Raw genomic sequence first — 19,535 nt, 5'->3', positions numbered from 1 at the left:
AGCGCTACTAGCCCGAGTGGGGATGTCAAACCCTATGGATCCATATCTAAGATTCGCGTTCACCGGTTCAAAAACCAATGACTAAACGTTACCGAGCTAAAGGGAATGTTTATGCCGTTGTATAAGCCACACATATATAAGTTTAAGTACTCGTGCCTAGTATGTAAAACATAAAATCCGCATGTATTCTCAGTTCCCAAAATAAGTTAAAGTAAAAAGGGAATGCTATAACTCACAATGATAATGTAGTCGTAAAGTCGGTTCGGAAAAGGTATGCAAGTAATCGGTCCGAAAGTCCTCAACCTAAGTCAAATAGTACTAAGTCAGTAAATCGTCCTAATAGGTTTAAAAGTATGTAAATAAGGTCTTAAAGGTCATCATCATTCATCATCAAACAAAAGGCGTAAAGTAAGTTTCGTTTATGAAAGTAGTTTTAAACAAAGACTGAGTTCAGTCAGTCACCACGGCCCCTACCCTTACTGAATTAAGGTGAGACCAGTGGCCATAGCTCCGTATATGAGTCCTTTAAGTGTGGTAAAATTTACAGAAGCAAACTCGTCTTCGTTTGACCGTGGCGACGGTCTAAGTGCGAGTAGGTCAGAAATTTCTGCACAACGTTAAAAGGACATAGTGACGATCGGAGGGCCATAAATCCTAAACCGTAACTCGGATTAAGACGAGTCCTATATGAAAAGTTATCTACTCGAACAGAGCTATTTGAAAACCATAACCACAACAGCCCAGGTCTACTGGTCTGTTACAGAATCACCAAAACAGTAGGTATAAGACAGAAAGCAGTAAAATAATGGGTTCTGGTGCTCGATGCTTATCACGGTTCTCATCCTTGATGCATATAGCTTCAAGTGTACAACTCATTGATATGTTTGCATCATTTTCACCAAAGTTTTGACCATCATAACCCTTGTACAAGTCTAAGACATGAAGCACAACTCACTAAGAGTTGTATGAAGTTTGATGAACCAAAGTTACATCAAGTCTTAGATCTAACACATACATGAACTTTAAAGCTAATAACAAGTTACAAACTTGAAAGTAAACTAACTAATCAAGATCTTAATATGTAGAACATAGTTCTTAGTTAGATCTTGAAGATGCATGACTCAAAAGTCTAGATCAAGCATAAGTATACAAAGTTATATTTAAAGAAAACTTATTTACATGTTCTTGAACTTTTAAGTTATCCTTTAGTTCCAAGAGATATGAGATCAAGACTAACTTGTAGTGCTTGACCAACAACAACTAAAATCATAAAATTAAAGTGCAAGTAACACTAAATAATAAGTAAATAAGTTCATGGGTTTCATACTTTAAAGATTCAAACCAAAGTTTGATCTTTAAGAAAGTAAACTTTAAAGTTTACTAACATGAATTACAAGTATGATTTACAACACATGAACCTTAAATCTTTTGAAACAATAAATGTAGAATCATAAACTAGTGAGTTTATATTCTTGTGTTCTTGAAAAATACAAGATATTAATATGAAGAATCAAACTAGAAAGTTTATTCTTGTAACATGAAAGTAAGTAACAACAAGTAAGTAACTAAACAACATGAACAAATTTAACAACAAACAAATGATGATGAGATGCTTTAAAATTCGGTTTTTGTAAGAAAGAAAGAAGAGAAGTTTAAAGCTTGTTATTTACAACTTGAGAGAGAATTGAGAGGAAAATTGAGAGGATTTTTGCAAGTAAGTGTGTGTGTGTTTGAATGAGGGAATTACAAGTGAGAAGTAATGAAAAATTGAAAACAAAAACACCCCTAATGGGTACCTAAGCTGACGGTCAGCAGCATTGGGGAGGGAAGGGAGTTTGTTTTGTGGTCACTTGCAAGTAAAGCTTCAAAAGTGTGGTTATTAGAGGTATGTGCATGGGGATTGAGTGATAACAAGATTCCTCATCTCCTTAACTAACTAGTTACTCTCCAAATAATACTTACACTTTGAAAGACATGGGCTAAGTAGTTCATTAAGATGTAGGGTGGGCTTATGAGTCTTTATTCATGAGTCCATTAACTTAAAACAAGCCCAAGTTCCAATAATAACAAGTTAATCCAATTAAAGCCCAAGTAACTAACTAATAGTCTTAGTTAATTAAAATGATTAATAAATTTAATCATGAATGTAAATAATACTTGAAAATATTATTCGTGTAAGTTCCGGGTGTCACAAAGACGTTTCGGGCACTTAAAAGTCAAGTTCGGGCAATCATGGCAACATGTAAACGCAATGACATACATTCGTTTAATCACACGTATTATTAATAATAATTATTAATAAATAAACGTTGGAAATTCCAGGGTCGTTACATTAACCACCTGTTAAAGAAAATTTCGTCCCGAAATTTAAGCTGAGGTAGATGGAGGAGTCGGGAAAAGGTGAGGATACTTCCGCATCATTTGATCCTCTCGCTCCCAAGTAAACTCAGGTCCTCGTTTGGCATTCCATCGTACTCGGACGATCGGAATCTTGTTGCGTTTCAAAGTTTTGATCTCACGATCCATAATCTCAACTGGTTCTTCCACAAAGTGAAGTTTCTCGTCAATCGTAAGTTCCTCAAGTGGTATGATAAGTTCAGGTGTGGCAAGACACTTCTTCAAGTTTGACACGTGGAAGGTAGGATGAACTGAGCTCAATTGTGCTGGTAGATCCAAACGGTATGCAACGGGTCCAACACGTTCCAAGATTTCAAAAGGACCAATGTATCGTGGGTTCAACTTTCCACGTTTTCCAAAGCGGATCACACCTTTCCAAGGTGCAACCTTCAATATTACACGATCACCAACGTTGAATTCAAAGTCTTTACGTTTAAGATCGGCATAACTCTTTTGGCGATCACGGGCAGTCTTAAGTCTAGCTTGGATCTGAGCAATCTTCTCCGTGGTTTCATGGACTACCTCGGGTCCGGTGATTTGCTTTTCGCCTACTTCGGCCCAACAAATAGGAGATCGGCACTTGCGGCCATACAATGCTTCAAAAGGCGCGGCATTAATGCTCGAGTGATAACTGTTGTTGTACGAGAATTCGGCTAGTGGCAAATGCCTTTCCCAGGCCTTTCCAAAATCAATGACACATGCACGCAACATGTCTTCCAACGTCTGAATCATACGTTCACTTTGCCCGTCAGTCTGAGGATGATAAACAGTACTCATGTCGAGACGAGTTCCCATGGCTTCTTGCAAAGAACGCCAAAATCTAGAGGCAAAACAGGGATCGCGATCGAAGATGATCGATAAAGGTACACCGTGTCGTGATACAACCTCCTTAATGTATAACTGAGCAAGTCTTTCCATTGTATCAGTTTCCTTCATCGCTAGGAAGTGTGCAGATTTGGTGAGGCGGTCAACAATAACCCAAATAGTATCGTATCCGCCCACCGTCTTTGGCAGCTTAGTAATGAAATCCATTGTGATCCTTTCCTACTTCCATTGTGGGATCTCCGGTTGCTGAAGTAACCCAGAAGGTCTCTGATGCTCGGCTTTAACTTTCGAGCAAGTCAAACACTTACCAACATAAGTCGCGACATCCTTCTTAAGATTCAGCCACCAATACTGTTCTTTAAGGTCGTGGTACATCTTGCCCGCACTGGGGTGAATCGAATATCTCAATTTGTGTGCTTCATCAAGTATAAGGTTCCGTAGATCTACATAAAGAGGTACCCAAATTCTTCCGGCATAACATCGGAGTCCAGACTCCCTAACCTCGAATCGAGAGACTAGTATGTTCAAATGTTCATGAGATATATTCTCCTCCTTGAGAGCCTCATCTTGGGCTACTCTGATCTGGCTGTTGAGGTTCGAATGGATGGTGATGTTAAGAGCCCTAATACGAAGAGGTGCCGTCCTCTCCTTTCGGCTTAAAGCGTCAGCTACAACATTGGCCTTGCCAGGGTGATAACGGGGTTCACAATCGTAGTCGTTGAGCGTCTTGATCCATCGACGCTGTCTCATATTCAGTTGCTTCTGATCGAAGATGTGCTGGAGACTCTTGTGATCGGTGAAGATAGTACTCTTAGTTCCATACAGATAATGTCTCCATAATTTAAGCGCAAAGACAACGGTTCCAAGTTCAAGATCGTGGGTAGTGTAGTTCCGCTAGTGAATCTTCAGCTGGCGGGAGGCATAGGCAATAACCTTTGATCGTTGCATTAGTACACAACCAAAACTACTCTTCGATGCATCACAATAAACAACAAAATCGTCACTGCCTTCGGGAATTTATAGGATAGGTGCGGTGGTTAACTTCTTCTTCAAAGTTTGAAATGCTGATTCGTGTGCGGGTTCCCAAATGAACTTCTTGCCCTTGTGAGTTAGCGCGGTCAAAGGACTCGCAATCAGAGAGAAACCTTAGATGAATCTTCCGTAATAACCGGCGAGACCTAGGAATTGGCGAATGTGAGTCGGAGTAGTGGGGGTCTCCCACTTGCTGATAGCTTCAATCTTGGTGGGATCAACTTTGATACCCTGGTCGCTCACAACATGACCCAGAAATTGTACTTCCTTCAACCAAAATTCACACTTGGAGAATTTGGCGTAAAGTTGCTCTTGTCTCAGGAGTTCAAGTACTAATCGGAGGTGTTGCTCATGCTCTTCTTCACTCTTAGAGTAGATGAGGATATCGTCTATGAAGACGATAACAAACTTATCCAAGTACGGCTTGCAGACACGATTCATGAGGTCCATGAAAACGGCAGGTGCATTTGTCAAACCGAATGGCATCACGAGAAACTCATAATGACCATAACGGGTTCTGAATGCAGTTTTCATCACGTCACTTTCCTTCACCCTCAACTGGTGATAACCGGATCGCAAATCGATCTTTGAGTAGACACTCGATCCTTGTAGTTGATCAAAAAGATCGTCAATTCGTGGAAGAGGATACCGATTCTTGATTGTCAATTTGTTGAGTTCACGGTAGTCGATACACATACGGAAGGATCCATCCTTCTTCTTCACAAATAACACAGGTGCGCCCCAAGGTGAGAAACTTGGTTGAATAAACCCTTGATCTAACAGCTCTTGTAGTTGACTCTGTAATTCTTGCATCTCGGAAGGTGCGAATCTATAAGGTGCGCGAGCTACAGGTGCAGCTCCTGGCACTAAATCAATCTGAAATTCTACGGCTCTCGGTGGTGGTAATCCAGGCAATTCCTCTGGGAAGACATCGGAAAATTCGTTCACAATTTGAACGTCATTCACGCTCTTCTCCTCAGTTCCTACCGCTTTCACATGTGCTAGGACAGCAAAACGTCCCTTCTTCATAATATTTTGCGCTTTCACGCAACTAATGAGGTTCAACTTCGAGGTACATCTCTCTCCATAGATAACTAGTGGTTCGCCATCTCCTTGTGGTATGCGAAGTGCTTTATCTCCACAGATAATATCGGCCTTTATTGTAGTGACCCGAACTTTTCCATGTTTATATATATATATTAAATGAAATTTTTATTTACATGATTAAGTGTTTCCAACATGTTAAGCAATCAAACTTGTTAAGACTTGATTAATTGAAATATGTTTCATATAGACAATTGACCACCCAAGTTGACCGGTGATTCACGAACGTTAAAACTTGTAAAAACTATATGATGACATATATATGGATATACATATAGTTAACATGATACTATGATAAGTAAACATATCATTAAGTATATTAACAATGAATTACATATGTAAAAACAAGACTACTAACTTAATGATTTTTAAACGAGACATATATGTAACGATTATCGTTGTAAAGACATTTAATGTATATATATCATATTAAGAGATATTCATACATGATAATATCATGATAATATAATAATTTAAAATCTCATTTGATATTATAAACATTGGGTTAACAACATTTAACAAGATCGTTAACCTAAAGGTTTCAAAACAACACTTACATGTAACGACTAACGATGACTTAACGACTCAGTTAAAATGTATATACATGTAGTGTTTTAATATATATTTATACACTTTTGAAAGACTTCAATACACTTATCAAAATACTTCTACTTAACAAAAATGCTTACAATTACATCCTCGTTCAGTTTCATCAACAATTCTACTCGTATGCACCCGTATTCGTACTCGTACAATACACAGCTTTTAGATGTATGTACTATTAGTATATACACTCCAATGATCAGCTCTTAGCAGCCCATGTGAGTCACCTAACACATGTGGGAACCATCATTTGGCAACTAGCATGAAATATCTCATAAAATTACAAAAATATGAGTAATCATTCATGACTTATTTACATGAAAACAAAATTACATATCCTTTATATCTAATCCATACACCAACGACCAAAAACACCTACAAACACTTTCATTCTTCAATTTTCTTCATCTAATTGATCTCTCTCAAGTTCTATCTTCAAGTTCTAAGTGTTCTTCATATATTCTACAAGTTCTAGTTACATAAAATCAAGAATACTTTCAAGTTTGCTAGCTCACTTCCAATCTTGTAAGGTGATCATCCAACCTCAATAAATCTTTGTTTCTTACAGTAGGTTATCATTCCAATACAAGGTAATAATCATATTCAAACTTTGGTTCAATTTCTATAACTATAACAATCTTATTTCAAGTGATGATCTTACTTGAACTTGTTTTCGTGTCATGATTCTGCTTCAAGAACTTCGATCCATCCAAGGATCCGTTGAAGCTAGATCCATTTTTCTCTTTTCCAGTAGGTTTATCCAAGGAACTTAAGGTAGTAATGATGTTCATAACATCATTCGATTCATACATATAAAGCTATCTTATTCGAAGGTTTAAACTTGTAATCACTAGAACATAGTTTAGTTAATTCTAAACTTGTTCGCAAACAAAAGTTAATCCTTCTAACTTGAATTTTAAAATCAACTAAACACATGTTCTATATCTATATGATATGCTAACTTAATGATTTAAAACCTGGAAACACGAAAAACACCGTAAAACCGGATTTACGCCGTCGTAGTAACATCTCGGGCTGTTTTGGGTTAGTTAATTAAAAACTATGATAAACTTTGATTTAAAAGTTGTTATTCTGAGAAAATGATTTTTATTATGAACATGAAACTATATCCAAAAATTATGGTTAAACTCAAAGTGGAAGTATGTTTTCTAAAATGGTCATCTAGACGTCGTTCTTTCGACTGAAATGACTACCTTTACAAAAACGACTTGTAACTTATTTTTTCGACTATAAACCTATACTTTTTCTATTTAGATTCATAAAATAGAGTTCAATATGAAACCATAGCAATTTGATTCACTCAAAACGGATTTAAAATGAAGAAGTTATGGGTAAAACAAGATTGGATAATTTTTCTCATTTTAGCTACGTGAAAATTGGTAACAAATCTATTCCTACCATAACTTAATCAACTTGTATTGTATATTATGTAATCTTGAGATACCATAGACACGTATACAATGTTTCGACCTATCATGTCGACACATCTATATATATTTCGGAACAACCATAGACACTCTATATGTGAATGTTGGAGTTAGCTATACAGGGTTGAGGTTGATTCCAAAATATATATAGTTTGAGTTGTGATCAATACTGAGATACGTATACACTGGGTCGTGGATTGATTCAAGATAATATTTATCGATTTATTTCTGTACATCTAACTGTGGACAACTAGTTGTAGGTTACTAACGAGGACATCTGACTTAATAAACTTAAAACATCAAATTATATTAAAAGTGTTGTAAATATATTTTGAACATACTTTGATATATATGTATATATTGTTATAGGTTCGTGAATCAACCAGTGGCCAAGTCTTACTTCCCGACGAAGTAAAAATCTGTGAAAGTGAGTTATAGTCCCACTTTTAAAATCTAATATTTTTGGGATGAGAATACATGCAGGTTTTATAAATGATTTACAAAATAGACACAAGTACGTGAAACTACATTCTATGGTTGAATTATCGAAATCGAATATGCCCCTTTTTATTAAGTCTGGTAATCTAAGAATTAGGGAACAGACAACCTAATTGACGCGAATCCTAAAGATAGATCTATTGGGCCTAACAAACCCCATCCAAAGTACCGGATGCTTTAGTACTTCGAAATTTATATCATATCCGAAGGGTATCCCGGAATGATGGGGATATTCTTATATATGCATCTTGTTAATGTCGGTTACCAGGTGTTCACCATATGAATGATTTTTATCTCTATGTATGGGATGTGTATTGAAATATGAAATCTTGTGGTCTATTATTATGATTTGATATATATAGGTTAAACCTATAACTCACCAACATTTTTGTTGACGTTTTAAGCATGTTTATTCTCAGGTGATTATTAAGAGCTTCTGCTGTCGCATACTTAAATAAGGACGAGATTTGGAGTCCATGCTTGTATGATATTGTGTAAAAACTGCATTCAAGAAACTTATTTTGTTGTAACATATTTGTATTGTAAACCATTATGTAATGGTCGTGTGTAAACATGATATTTTAGATTATCATTATTTGATAATCTACGTAAAGCTTTTTAAACCTTTATTGATGAAATAAAGGTTATGGTTTGTTTTAAAATGAATGCAGTCTTTGAAAAACGTCTCATATAGAGGTCAAAACCTCGCAACGAAATCAATTAATATGGAACGTTTTTAATCAATAAGAACGGGACATTTCATTTATCTTGCTCAACCAATCCATACCAACGATCACGTCAAAACTTCCCAGTTTGATAGGTATCAAATCAATTTCAAAATCTGCACCAGCTATGTTGATAATAGCTCCACGACTAATATGGTCAACCTTTTCAAGTTTTCCATTGGTGACCTCGACAAGCATACTTTCTTTTAACGGGACTAATGACCAATTAATCTTATCGCAAAAATGTCTACATACATAACTTCTATCCGCACTAGTATCAAACAAGACAGAAGCCAAAAGATTGTTGATTGTGAATATACCTGTCACCAAGTCGGGATTCTCGCGTGCATCCCTTGCATTAACATTAAAAGCTCGTCCAAGGGGTGGCCCGCCATCTTTTCGCTTGTTTGGGCACGCATTTCTGAAATGGCCCGTCTGCCGGCATTCGTAACACTTCTTCGGCCCGTTGGTGTTCAGCTTCCCATTCATTGTGGTGACCTTGCAGTCTTTTCCAACATGCCCAGACCGTTGGCACTTCTCGCATACAACATTGCAATACCCAGTGTGGTGTTTGTAACACCTCTTGCATTGAGGTAGGGTTCCCTTGTAGTTCGGGTTGGAGTTCGTGTTGTTGTTGGGGTTGGGATTTCCACCATTGTTGTGCCTCTTGGCGGGAGTCTGGTCATAGGTTCTCCCCCTGTTGTTGTGGTGGTGGTTGTTGTTGTTGTTGTTGTTGTTGTTGTTGTTGTTGTTGTTGTTGTTATTATCCCACTTTCGCTTTTCGCTACTACCAGCCTCAAACTTAGCCTTCTCCGGCTCATCAATAAGAATCTGATTCATGAGGGTATGCGCCATGCGCATTGCTTCGAGAACATTCGGTGGTTTGGACGATGTGACGTTTCCTTTGATAGACTTAGGGAGTCCCCAGAAGTATCTCTCCATAAGCTTGAATTCCGGGGTGACCATTTTCGGACACATAAGAGCTAGTTCCAAAAATCTCCTGTTGTAACCATCAAGGTCGTTCCCAACAGCCTTTAGCTGCATGAATTCCATCTCCATCTTTTGTATTTCGGTTCTCGGACAATACTCATCAATCATTGCCGCTTTGAATTCCTCCCATGGCGTAGCATACGCCTCATCAATGCCTTTCGCTTGAGCTAACGTGTTCCACCACGTTAGCGCGCCGTCAGATAGTGTGCACGAAGCAAACTTGGTCTTGTTGTCCTCCGAACAGTTGCTAACTCAGAATACTGATTCAAGTTTCTCGAACCATATGGTGAGACCAACCGGTCCCTCGGTGCCGCTGAAGTTATGCGGTTTGCAGCTCTGAAATTCCTTGTAAGTACACCCATTTCGAACGGGTGGAATAACCGGTGGTGGTGGCGGTGGAGCTTGGAGATTTCTTTCTGCTAGGGCTGCGGCTACACGTTCTTGGATCATCTCTTCAATTTGAGCAGCAGTAGGTGTGGATCGACCGTTAGCCATGGTGTTCTATACAAACATTTTGACTCAAGTCAAAATCCAGCATTTAATATATAATAATATAGTATATAACAACCAACATGGAATCAAAACATCACATGTTATTAAATAACGAATCTAGGTACAAATACTACAGAATCATCGTACAGTAATGTAAATAGAACATCGTGCAAGAATTAAATAATGCAAAGTTCCATTCATTAATAATAATAAGTTTCATACATCTGAATAAGTCCGTACAATACATGAGTAATACAATAAACTACAACTAGATTACATCACGAAATCTAATAAAAAGTCCTACGGTGAAGGTGGGTGTAGGATGTCCAAAACCTGAGCCAACTGCTCCTCGAGCTGAGTAACCCGAGCTCGGAGGATTCCCACCTCCCTTGTCAATTCCTCGACAGTGGGAGTGGGTGGGGCAAGCGGTGCTGGTGGTGCAGGTGGGGCCGGTGGAGCGGGTGGTGCTGGTGGAGCGGGTGGTGCAGACCGCACGAAACGGGGTGCAGATGTCCCGGCTCCAGAAATAGTCAGCACGTAACGAGGTGCCTTATGTATGAGTGGGTCGGCAGGGTACGGCACAAGCCGCTTACGGGCAGTAACCCTCCGACACCGACCAAAAGCGTCAGTGAAAGCACGACCTCCATTCACCCCTGGAATGACGGTGCCGTCAGGACGGTACCGCTTCTTCGGCGGGGTGGAGGATGCCTGTATAGGTACGTCATCAAGGTTCTCTTCGTCAGAGTCACTGGAGTCATCTGTAGAGGAGTCATCGGATGAAGGATCATCAGAATCATGTGGTGGTGACACGGGTGGCTGAACTGGTAGTCCGAAGGCGGCCAACATCTCTCTGTGTCTGCCTGGCAGAATCGGCACTAAACGTCCATCTGGAGTGCGTCGGCACGGCATGCGCATATGATTGAGGAATGGCCCTTCCCCGAACTCCGCGAGGATCACAACTCCACCGATGCGGGGCTGTGAATCCGAGGGTCCGGGAGCAGACGGAGCTGGAATCTCCGTAGGGCTCACGTGTCCATCAGAAGTAGCCACTGGTGCAGGAGGCTGGCCGCTAGTCCCGAAAGATGAAGCGCCGGGGTCACTCGTGCGTATCGGGATCGGTGGATCGGCAACAGTGGTAGGTGGAGTAGCTGAAGAGTCTAAACTGCCCAAAACGCTAGCAGGTGGTACATCCGACATCTGAAAAAGGAAAAATAAATTTTCCATGTCAGTAAGTCATAAAGCAAGCACGTATTAGGCCAACAGTTTAAATCATGTATAACAATAAGTAGCATGGCAATAACAGCAACTCGTACGAAGGTAGCATGCAATCGAAAGCAAGTAATACCATGCAGTAGTGAAATCATGTAATAGCATATGGCATATAGCAGTAAAAGCAAGCAGCAGCATGCAGTAAGTTCAGCGGAAGCACGTAAACTAGCATGTTGTAGATTAGTCCTATTAGTGAATCCTACTCGAGTCGGTCTTAGACTCACTAATGCAACCTAATTCCCTACAACCAATGCTCTGATACCAAATGTGATGCCCCGTACAAAACCATCGTGTACGAATCATCAACAACAGGATCATTACATGGTTAAGTACTATATGCGTTTTCAAAAAGAGTTTGCATTCATAAATAAAGTGATGTCTAAACCAACATCGAATGTTTTACAATCCAAAAGCATGCTTCACTAAGTAGAAGCAACTAATAAGTGTATGTGACCACAACGGTCGTACAAGTCATAATTCAAAAGTACTAAAGTTTGAATGCAAGGTAAAGTAGTTCATGCGACGACAACTCTAAGCAGCGGGTGTCTACAACACGACTAGTACACAGCGGAAGCTAACCTCAAGCACCTGAGAAAAACATGCTTAAAAACGTCAACACAAAGGTTGGTGAGCTATAGTTTAAGTATAACAATATGTAAGGTAGGCCACGAGATTTCAGTGCTACAAAGAGCGTTTCAAAACAGTATGATAAAGTATATGTTAACCGTGGGCACTTGGTAACTAACTTAACGTTTAAACCCCCTGAAAGTACACTTGGAAAGTGCGTATGTTTACGAAGTATTAAACACTCGTTAAATGCTAGCGCTACTAGCCCGAGTGGGGATGTCAAACCCTATGGATCCATATCTAAGATTCGCGTTCACCGGTTCAAAAACCAATGACTAAACGTTACCGAGCTAAAGGGAATATTTATGCCGTTGTATAACCCACACATATATAAGTTTAAGTACTCGTTCCTAGTATGTAAAACATAAAATCCGCATGTATTCTCAGTTCCCAAAATAAGTTAAAGTAAAAAGGGAATGCTATAACTCACAATGATAATGTAGTCGTAAAGTCGGTTCGGAAAAGGTGTGCAAGTAATCGGTCCGAAAGTCCTCAACCTAAGTCAAATAGTACTAAGTCAGTAAATCGTCTTAATAGGTTTAAAAGTATGTAAATAAGGTCTTAAAGGTCATCATCATTCATCATCAAACAAAAGGCGTAAAGTAAGTTTCGTTTATGAAAGTAGTTTAAAACAAAGACTGATTTCAGTCAGTCACCACAGCCTCTACCCTTACTGAATTAAGGTGAGACCAGTGGCCATGGCTCCGTATATGAGTCCTTTAAGTGTGGTAAAATTTACAGAAGCAAACTCGTCTTCGTTTGACCGTGGCGACGGTCTAAGTGCGAGTAGGTCAGAAATTTCTACACAACGTTAAAAGGACATAGTGACGATCGGAGGGCCATAAATCCTAAACCGTACCTCGAATTAAGACGAGTCCTATATGAAAAGTTATGTAATCGAACAGAGCTATTGGAAAATTATAACCACAACAGCCCAGGTCTATTGGTCTGTTACAGAATCACCAAAACAGAAGGTATAAAACAGAAAGCAGTAAAATAATGGGTTCTGGTGCTCGATGCTTATCACGGTTCTCATCCTTGATGCATATAGCTTCAAGTGTACAACTCATTGATGTGTTTGCATCATTTTCACCAAAGTTTTGACCATCATAACCCTTGTACAAGTCTAAGACATGAAGCACAACTCACTAAGAGTTGTATGAAGTTTGATGAACCAAAGTTACATCAAGTCTTAGATCTAACACATACATGAACTTTAAAGCTAATAACAAGTTACAAAATTGAAAGTAAACTAACTAATCAAGATCTTAAGATGTAGAACATAGTTCTTAGTTAGATCTTGAAGATGCAAGACTCAAAAGTCTAGATCAAGCATAAGTATACAAAGTTATATTTAAAGAAAACTTATTTACATGTTCTTGAACTTTTAAGTTATCCTTTAGTTCCAAGAGATATGAGATCAAGACTAACTTGTAGTGCTTGACCAACAACAACCAAAATCATAAAATTAAAGTGCAAGTAACACTAAATAACAAGTAAATAAGTTCATGGGTTTCATACTTTAAAGATTCAAACCAAAGTTTGATCTTTAAGAAAGTAAACTTTAAAGTTTACTAACATGAATTACAAGTATGATTTACAACACATGAACCTTAAATCTTTTGAAACAATAAATGTAGAATCATAAACTAGTGAGTTTATGTTCTTGTGTTCTTGAAAAATACAAGATATTAATATGAAGAATCAAACTAGAAAGTTTATTCTTGTAACATGAAAGTAAGTAACAACAAGTAAGTAACTAAACAACATGAACAAATTTAACAACAAACAAATGATGATGAGATGCTTTGGAATTCGGTTTTTGTAAGAAAGAAAGAAGAGAAGTTTAAAGCTTGTTACTTACAACTTGAGAGAGAATTGAGAGAAAAATTGAGAGGATTTTTGCAAGTAAGTGTGTGTGTGTTTGAATGAGGGAATTACAAGTGAGAAGTAATGAAAAATTGAAAACAAAAACACCCCTAATGGGTACCTAAGCTGACGGTCAGCAGCATTGGGGAGGGAAGGGAGTTTGTTTTGTGGTCACTTGCAAGTAAAGCTTCAAAAGTGTGGTTATTAGAGGTATGTGCATGGGGATTGAGTGATAACAAGATTCCTCATCTCCTTAACTAACTAGTTACTCTCCAAATAATACTTACACTTTGAAAGACATGGGCTAAGTAGTTCATTAAGATGTAGGGTGGGCTTATGAGTCTTTATTCATGAGTCCATTAACTTAAAACAAGCCCAAGTTCCAATAATAACAAGTTAATCCAATTAAAGCCCAAGTAACTAACTAATAGTCTTAGTTAATTAAAATGATTAATAAATTTAATCATGAATGTAAATAATACTTGAAAATATTATTCGTGTAAGTTCCGGGTGTCACAAAGACGTTTCGGGCACTTAAAAGTCAAGTTCGGGCAATCATGGCAACATGTAAACGCAATGACATACATTTTTTAATCACACGTATTAATAATAATAATTATTAATAAATAAACGTTGGAAATTTCAGGTTCGTTACAGAATCGAACTCATGACCCTCGTTGGGAGAAATAGACCACTACCGGCTAAAGTTACAATTGGAGCAAGCCTCTTTTATTCTAGAGATCTAGCTAGCCTTGACTCTACACACCCTTTTCTAACTGTAGAACTAACTAATGCCATAATTTTAATAATTATGGTTAGATTATAACACGTACGTACCTGATCGAAAAGCTATATTAATAGTAAACGGGACAAATTGATTTAAGTACAAATGTGACGATGATTTTACTTTTAGGATGATGAGTAAAAATAACGATATGTTGTTGGCAAGATTGACGGTGGGTCTGTGGTGAAGCTGAATATTTCTTCTAACAGCAAAGAAGGATATGTACGTTATCTATAGTTTCTATTAAAATCCTAAAATGATGATGTAATTATTAGGCTAATTTCTTTGTTAAGAAAAAATCAAAAAGAAAAAGAAAAAAATCTAAGCATGGTGGGTGGTGTCATTAATCTAAATATTTTTGAATTAAAATTAAATCTTATTAATTAATTATTATTATTAAATTTTATTAATAATTATTTTAATTATTCAAAATTAAATAATTTTGAATTATTTTAATTAATTATTTTGAATTGAGTACGAGAAGGTATAAAAAGTAGGCGGAAGGAAACCAATTTTAAATTTATATTTTAATTTACACTTTTAAAATAAAATGACAATCAATATTATCTCTTATGATTGAAAGTAGATTGTTTAATATTCATTTTAGGTGTTTGATGAAATGTTCAGCTGACGGGTTTCTTAGTCGGATTCTGTGGTTCCACGGGTTATTAAACTAAAAAACTTTAGCATTTACGTTCACTTAATACTTAAAACATATTATTAAACTGTTTCGTTTAAACAAACTCGTGGTTTCACGGGTCATTTCACTAGTTGATTAATTATTTCTCTCATTTGATATATTTCTCTCATTTGATATAAAGGGTAATAATAAATGAGAAGATTAAAGCTATAACAAGGATAAGTTTTTAAAAATATTAATAATCGTATCGTGTGATCGTAGATTTTCGAAATTAGGAAATTTATTTTGATGAAAAGATTTCATCGAAAGTCAACTTGGAGGAGGATGCCCACAAAATTAAGTTGCATCCAACGGTTAACACATGATTCAGTAAATGGCCACAATAAATTCAATAAAAATATAAGGCGACAAATATTAAGTGTTCATCATTCGATTTTAAAAGTGAGGGATCGATGTATGTGCAATTGAGCAATTCGATTCTAGACGTTATCGATTTATGTCGTAAATCATAGCACTCGAATTATGAATATCATTTTTGAAATGATGCACAGAAAGGTTGACGTCACCGTCAATGATCAGATATATCTCTAATATTAACTAATACTACTACGTATCTCATTTACTGTATTTATTTTGCTATTTATAACTCTTTTATTGATCCTGACAAGCTCCCAAAAACCAAAACCTTTGCATTGATTCTCTTCACTCAATTAAGCATATACACACATTTGAAAGAAAAACAATTACGTACGTACTGCACAAAACATCCACTTGTGATTGTACGCCTTGCTTCAGTTAGAATATATACAACTTTGTTTAACAATCAATATCAATATATATGGGTGGTGAATGCACTTCTTTGGCTGATTTCTTTGATAGTTATGCTGACCAGTTTTCGGATACCAACTTCATATCACCCGGTCCAGCGTCTTCAGGCGACATCTTCAGTATGCTTGAAGTTCTTGAAGGCGTTTCCGGTGAATTCTCATCGTCCATGGCGCCCCTAGAAGTTGACCGTCCACTTGTCTCTCAGAAATCTAATTCGTCATGCAGTGGTTTACAAGAACTTATGGAATCAGCAGAGATGGAAACCATCAATTATTCGTCAAAGAGGATGAAACGACAAAAGACGTCTTTAGTGGAAGAAAGCGGCGTGAGCAGCTCAGATGGGCAGCCAAAAGTGTCACATATCGCAGTTGAAAGGAACCGAAGGAAGCAGATGAACGAGCACTTAACCGTTCTTCGTTCACTAATGCCTTGTTTCTATGTCAAAAGGGTATATATATGCACACGATTTATAACTCTTAGAAGAAGACATTTATTTAATTATTTATGACGTTTTGCTAGTACAAAGTTTAGATTTGTGTTGTATTTTTATCAAGTGTAGGCTGATCAAGCATCAATAATAGGGGGAGTGGTTGATTACATCACTGAATTGCAACAAGTTCTTCAATCACTAGAGGCAAAGAAACAAAGAAAAGTATACATGAGTGAAGTTTTGAGCCCAAGGTCTTCACAGGTCAGCCCGCGAAAACCGCCTTTAAGCCCTAGACCACTATTACCAATCAGCCCAAGAACCCCACAACCAGTAAGCCCCCCTTATAGTGCCAGGTTGCAGCAACCTCTTGTTGCTAGTTCCAATTACATACAATCATCAGCATCATTATCATCATCAATGGCTAATATGATACCACCTTTACTTGATCCTTCACCTTCAACCTCTTCCTCAACTTCGGATATTAATGCTAACGAGCTTGGTGCAAATTCCAAGTCATCGATTGCTGATGTCGAAGTGAAGTTTTCGGGATCTAATCTACTTCTAAAGACTGTATCACCAAGATTGCCTGGACAAGCAACGAAAATAGTTTCGGTTCTTGAAAACCTGTCCCTTGAAATCCTCAAGGCTGGTATTAACACTGTTGATGAGACTATGGTCAATTCTTTCATCATTAAGGTACTCACACTTTCTTATAAAACAGTCCTTTTAATATTTTGTTAGGAGATGTACAGAGGCCGGAGACAGGGGATGCATGTGGATGCTTTGCATCCCCCAACTATTCGAATAAGCGAATTAAAGTGTGTTAAAAAAGTGTATATTAGTTGCCAATATCCCCAAATAATAAACACAAACATCCCTTAAATATGATTAACATATGTCATAGTTAAGATGTATATACGAAAATTTTATGTTAATATTTAATTTTTGGGAGATGCATCCTCATTCGTGAAATCTGGGTTCGCCTCTGGAGATGTACTGTTGTAATTTTATTAAACAGTCATTTTAATCTAACTCTTTAAGTTTCTGCATGTATCTCGATCCTCTTGTAACAATAAATAAATAGATAAATAAATAATAACTACTATGTAGCTGAAATTAAACCCAAGCTCTATCCATTTTTTTTGTTAGCAAAAAGTCTATTCATAAGAGCACAAGGTGTCCGTGTCCATTTTTCAGTGTCAATTTCAGTGTCCATTTTTGACACTGAAATTGACTGACAGTGTGTAAGGTGGAGGTGTCCACAGTGTCCATTTCAGTGTCAATTTCAGTGTCCATTTTTTATTTTTTATTTTTTATTTTTTAAATTGATTTTTAAATATTGTATTTAACTAATTTAATATAAAAATAAAATAATTAATTAAATACGTTTTAATATTTATGATAAAAATATTACGGAGTAAATTAAAAATGGTTTGGCCCATGTAAAACAAAATAAGCTCAACTTTTACAAAAACCTAAATATCTTCTTCTTCACCTTTAATGTCAACAGCAGCAGCAGTAGAGCTTCAACCTGAAAAAAAAATAGATTAAAAATACGAGTACCAAAATTAACAAGAAGAAAAAAGAAACAAATTAAAAAAAAAAAAAAACCCTCCAACGGTCAAAAAGCCACCGTCGAATTTGGGAGGCTGGAAATCGACGGCGAGATCGACGCCGTGCCGGTGTCGACCGACCGTCGATCCCGGCGTCGATTTTAGGGGGACGGTCGATTTTTGTATGGATACCGAGTGCTCTAACTATATTGATTGTTGCCTCTATATTCTCTCTCATACGCTCACTTCTCCAATTTTTTTCCTTTTCTTTTTTTCTTATCTTCACCCAAACCCAAACCCCAGATCTAGTTCTTCCACCGCCTCAATCATCATAATCCTCCATTTTTCATTGCCGTTTTGTAGTGCTTTGTGGCTCTCCTTCTCCAGCCACCGGCATCTCGCCAGTGGCTCGGAGGTTTTCTTCTTCTTTTCTTGCCGGTTAATTTTGTGGTGCTTCGACCGTCGTCAATCTTGTTTAGCCGCCGTTCTCGTGGCTACGGTTGTGGGTGGTTGTGCTCTACGTCTTTGACCTGTATTTTCTCTCCCCGTTGGCCACTTCTATTGCTCTCTCTCCGGACTCTTTCGTTTTCCGGATTCCTGCCGGAATGGTTCAGAGCACTGGTTAATCGACGTTCTCTTGGTTATGGGTGCTCTTGAAGCTTTTTCTTCATGGATCCGGTCTTCATTCGTGGGTACGGAGAGTTTTGCAACTCGCCGGAATTTGTCTTATTCGCCGGAAATTATGTTTTCCGGCTCTGCTCTTCTCGGTGGCCACTGGCCAAGCGACGAATGCCTGTTGGCATTCTGGTTTTCTGAGTTTGGTGGCGCTGGTGTTTTTGGATGTTTCCGTTATCATGGTGGCGTGGTGGTGGTTTCGGGTTTTTCCGGCCTGCCTACTTTTGGCCGATTGATGCTGCTAGTTGTTAGAAGATGGTTGGTTTCCTTCCGGATTTTTTGGGCAGCCCGTTGGCGGTTTGCCGGCGGTTTGGTTATGTTTATTTTTGTTAGTGTTTACCTGTATTTTTAGTACATACTGTATTAGGATTTCCGTTTGTTGGCACGTTTTGGCTTGTTCAGTAACCTAGTAAAGTGTGTTTCCATCCTGTTGGTGGTACCGTTTACTCAGAGCACTTTATTTGTCGTGTTTAGCCTTTGGTTGGATTCCTTGTATTGGTTTGTACTTGTTGATCTTCGGATCCGTTTAATGTTATCGTTATTTTTGCCCAAAAAAAAAAAAAAAAAAAAATTAAAAATACTAATGTAACAGTTAAATTACTTGTGCTTGGTTTGTAACAGATTGGAATTGAATGTCAGCTAAGCGCGGACGACCTAGTTCAACAAATTCAGCACACATTCCCTTAGCTAGCTGGCCGTATGTTATACATACTAACCGCTTAAGAACTTGGAAGATATGATGGCAG

General features: G+C 37.7%; 1 protein-coding gene across 1 annotated transcript; it reads left to right on the top strand.

The window, feature by feature from the left end:
* The first annotated feature begins 16,141 nt into the window (after nucleotides 1–16,141).
* LOC139862152 (transcription factor SPEECHLESS-like) lies at nucleotides 16,142–19,535 on the top strand. The gene is made up of 3 exons (XM_071850711.1): nucleotides 16,142–16,579; nucleotides 16,691–17,257; nucleotides 19,411–19,535. Exons 1-3 carry the CDS (start codon nucleotides 16,142–16,144, stop codon nucleotides 19,474–19,476), a joined length of 1,071 nt encoding a protein of 356 aa, XP_071706812.1. The 3' UTR covers nucleotides 19,477–19,535.

The sequence above is a fragment of the Rutidosis leptorrhynchoides genome, chromosome 8 (assembly GCF_046630445.1).
Source record: "Rutidosis leptorrhynchoides isolate AG116_Rl617_1_P2 chromosome 8, CSIRO_AGI_Rlap_v1, whole genome shotgun sequence".
NCBI lineage: Eukaryota > Viridiplantae > Streptophyta > Magnoliopsida > Asterales > Asteraceae > Rutidosis > Rutidosis leptorrhynchoides.
The sequence above is the reverse complement of the archived record's forward strand: the minus strand, read 5'-3'. Positions and strand labels throughout refer to the sequence as shown.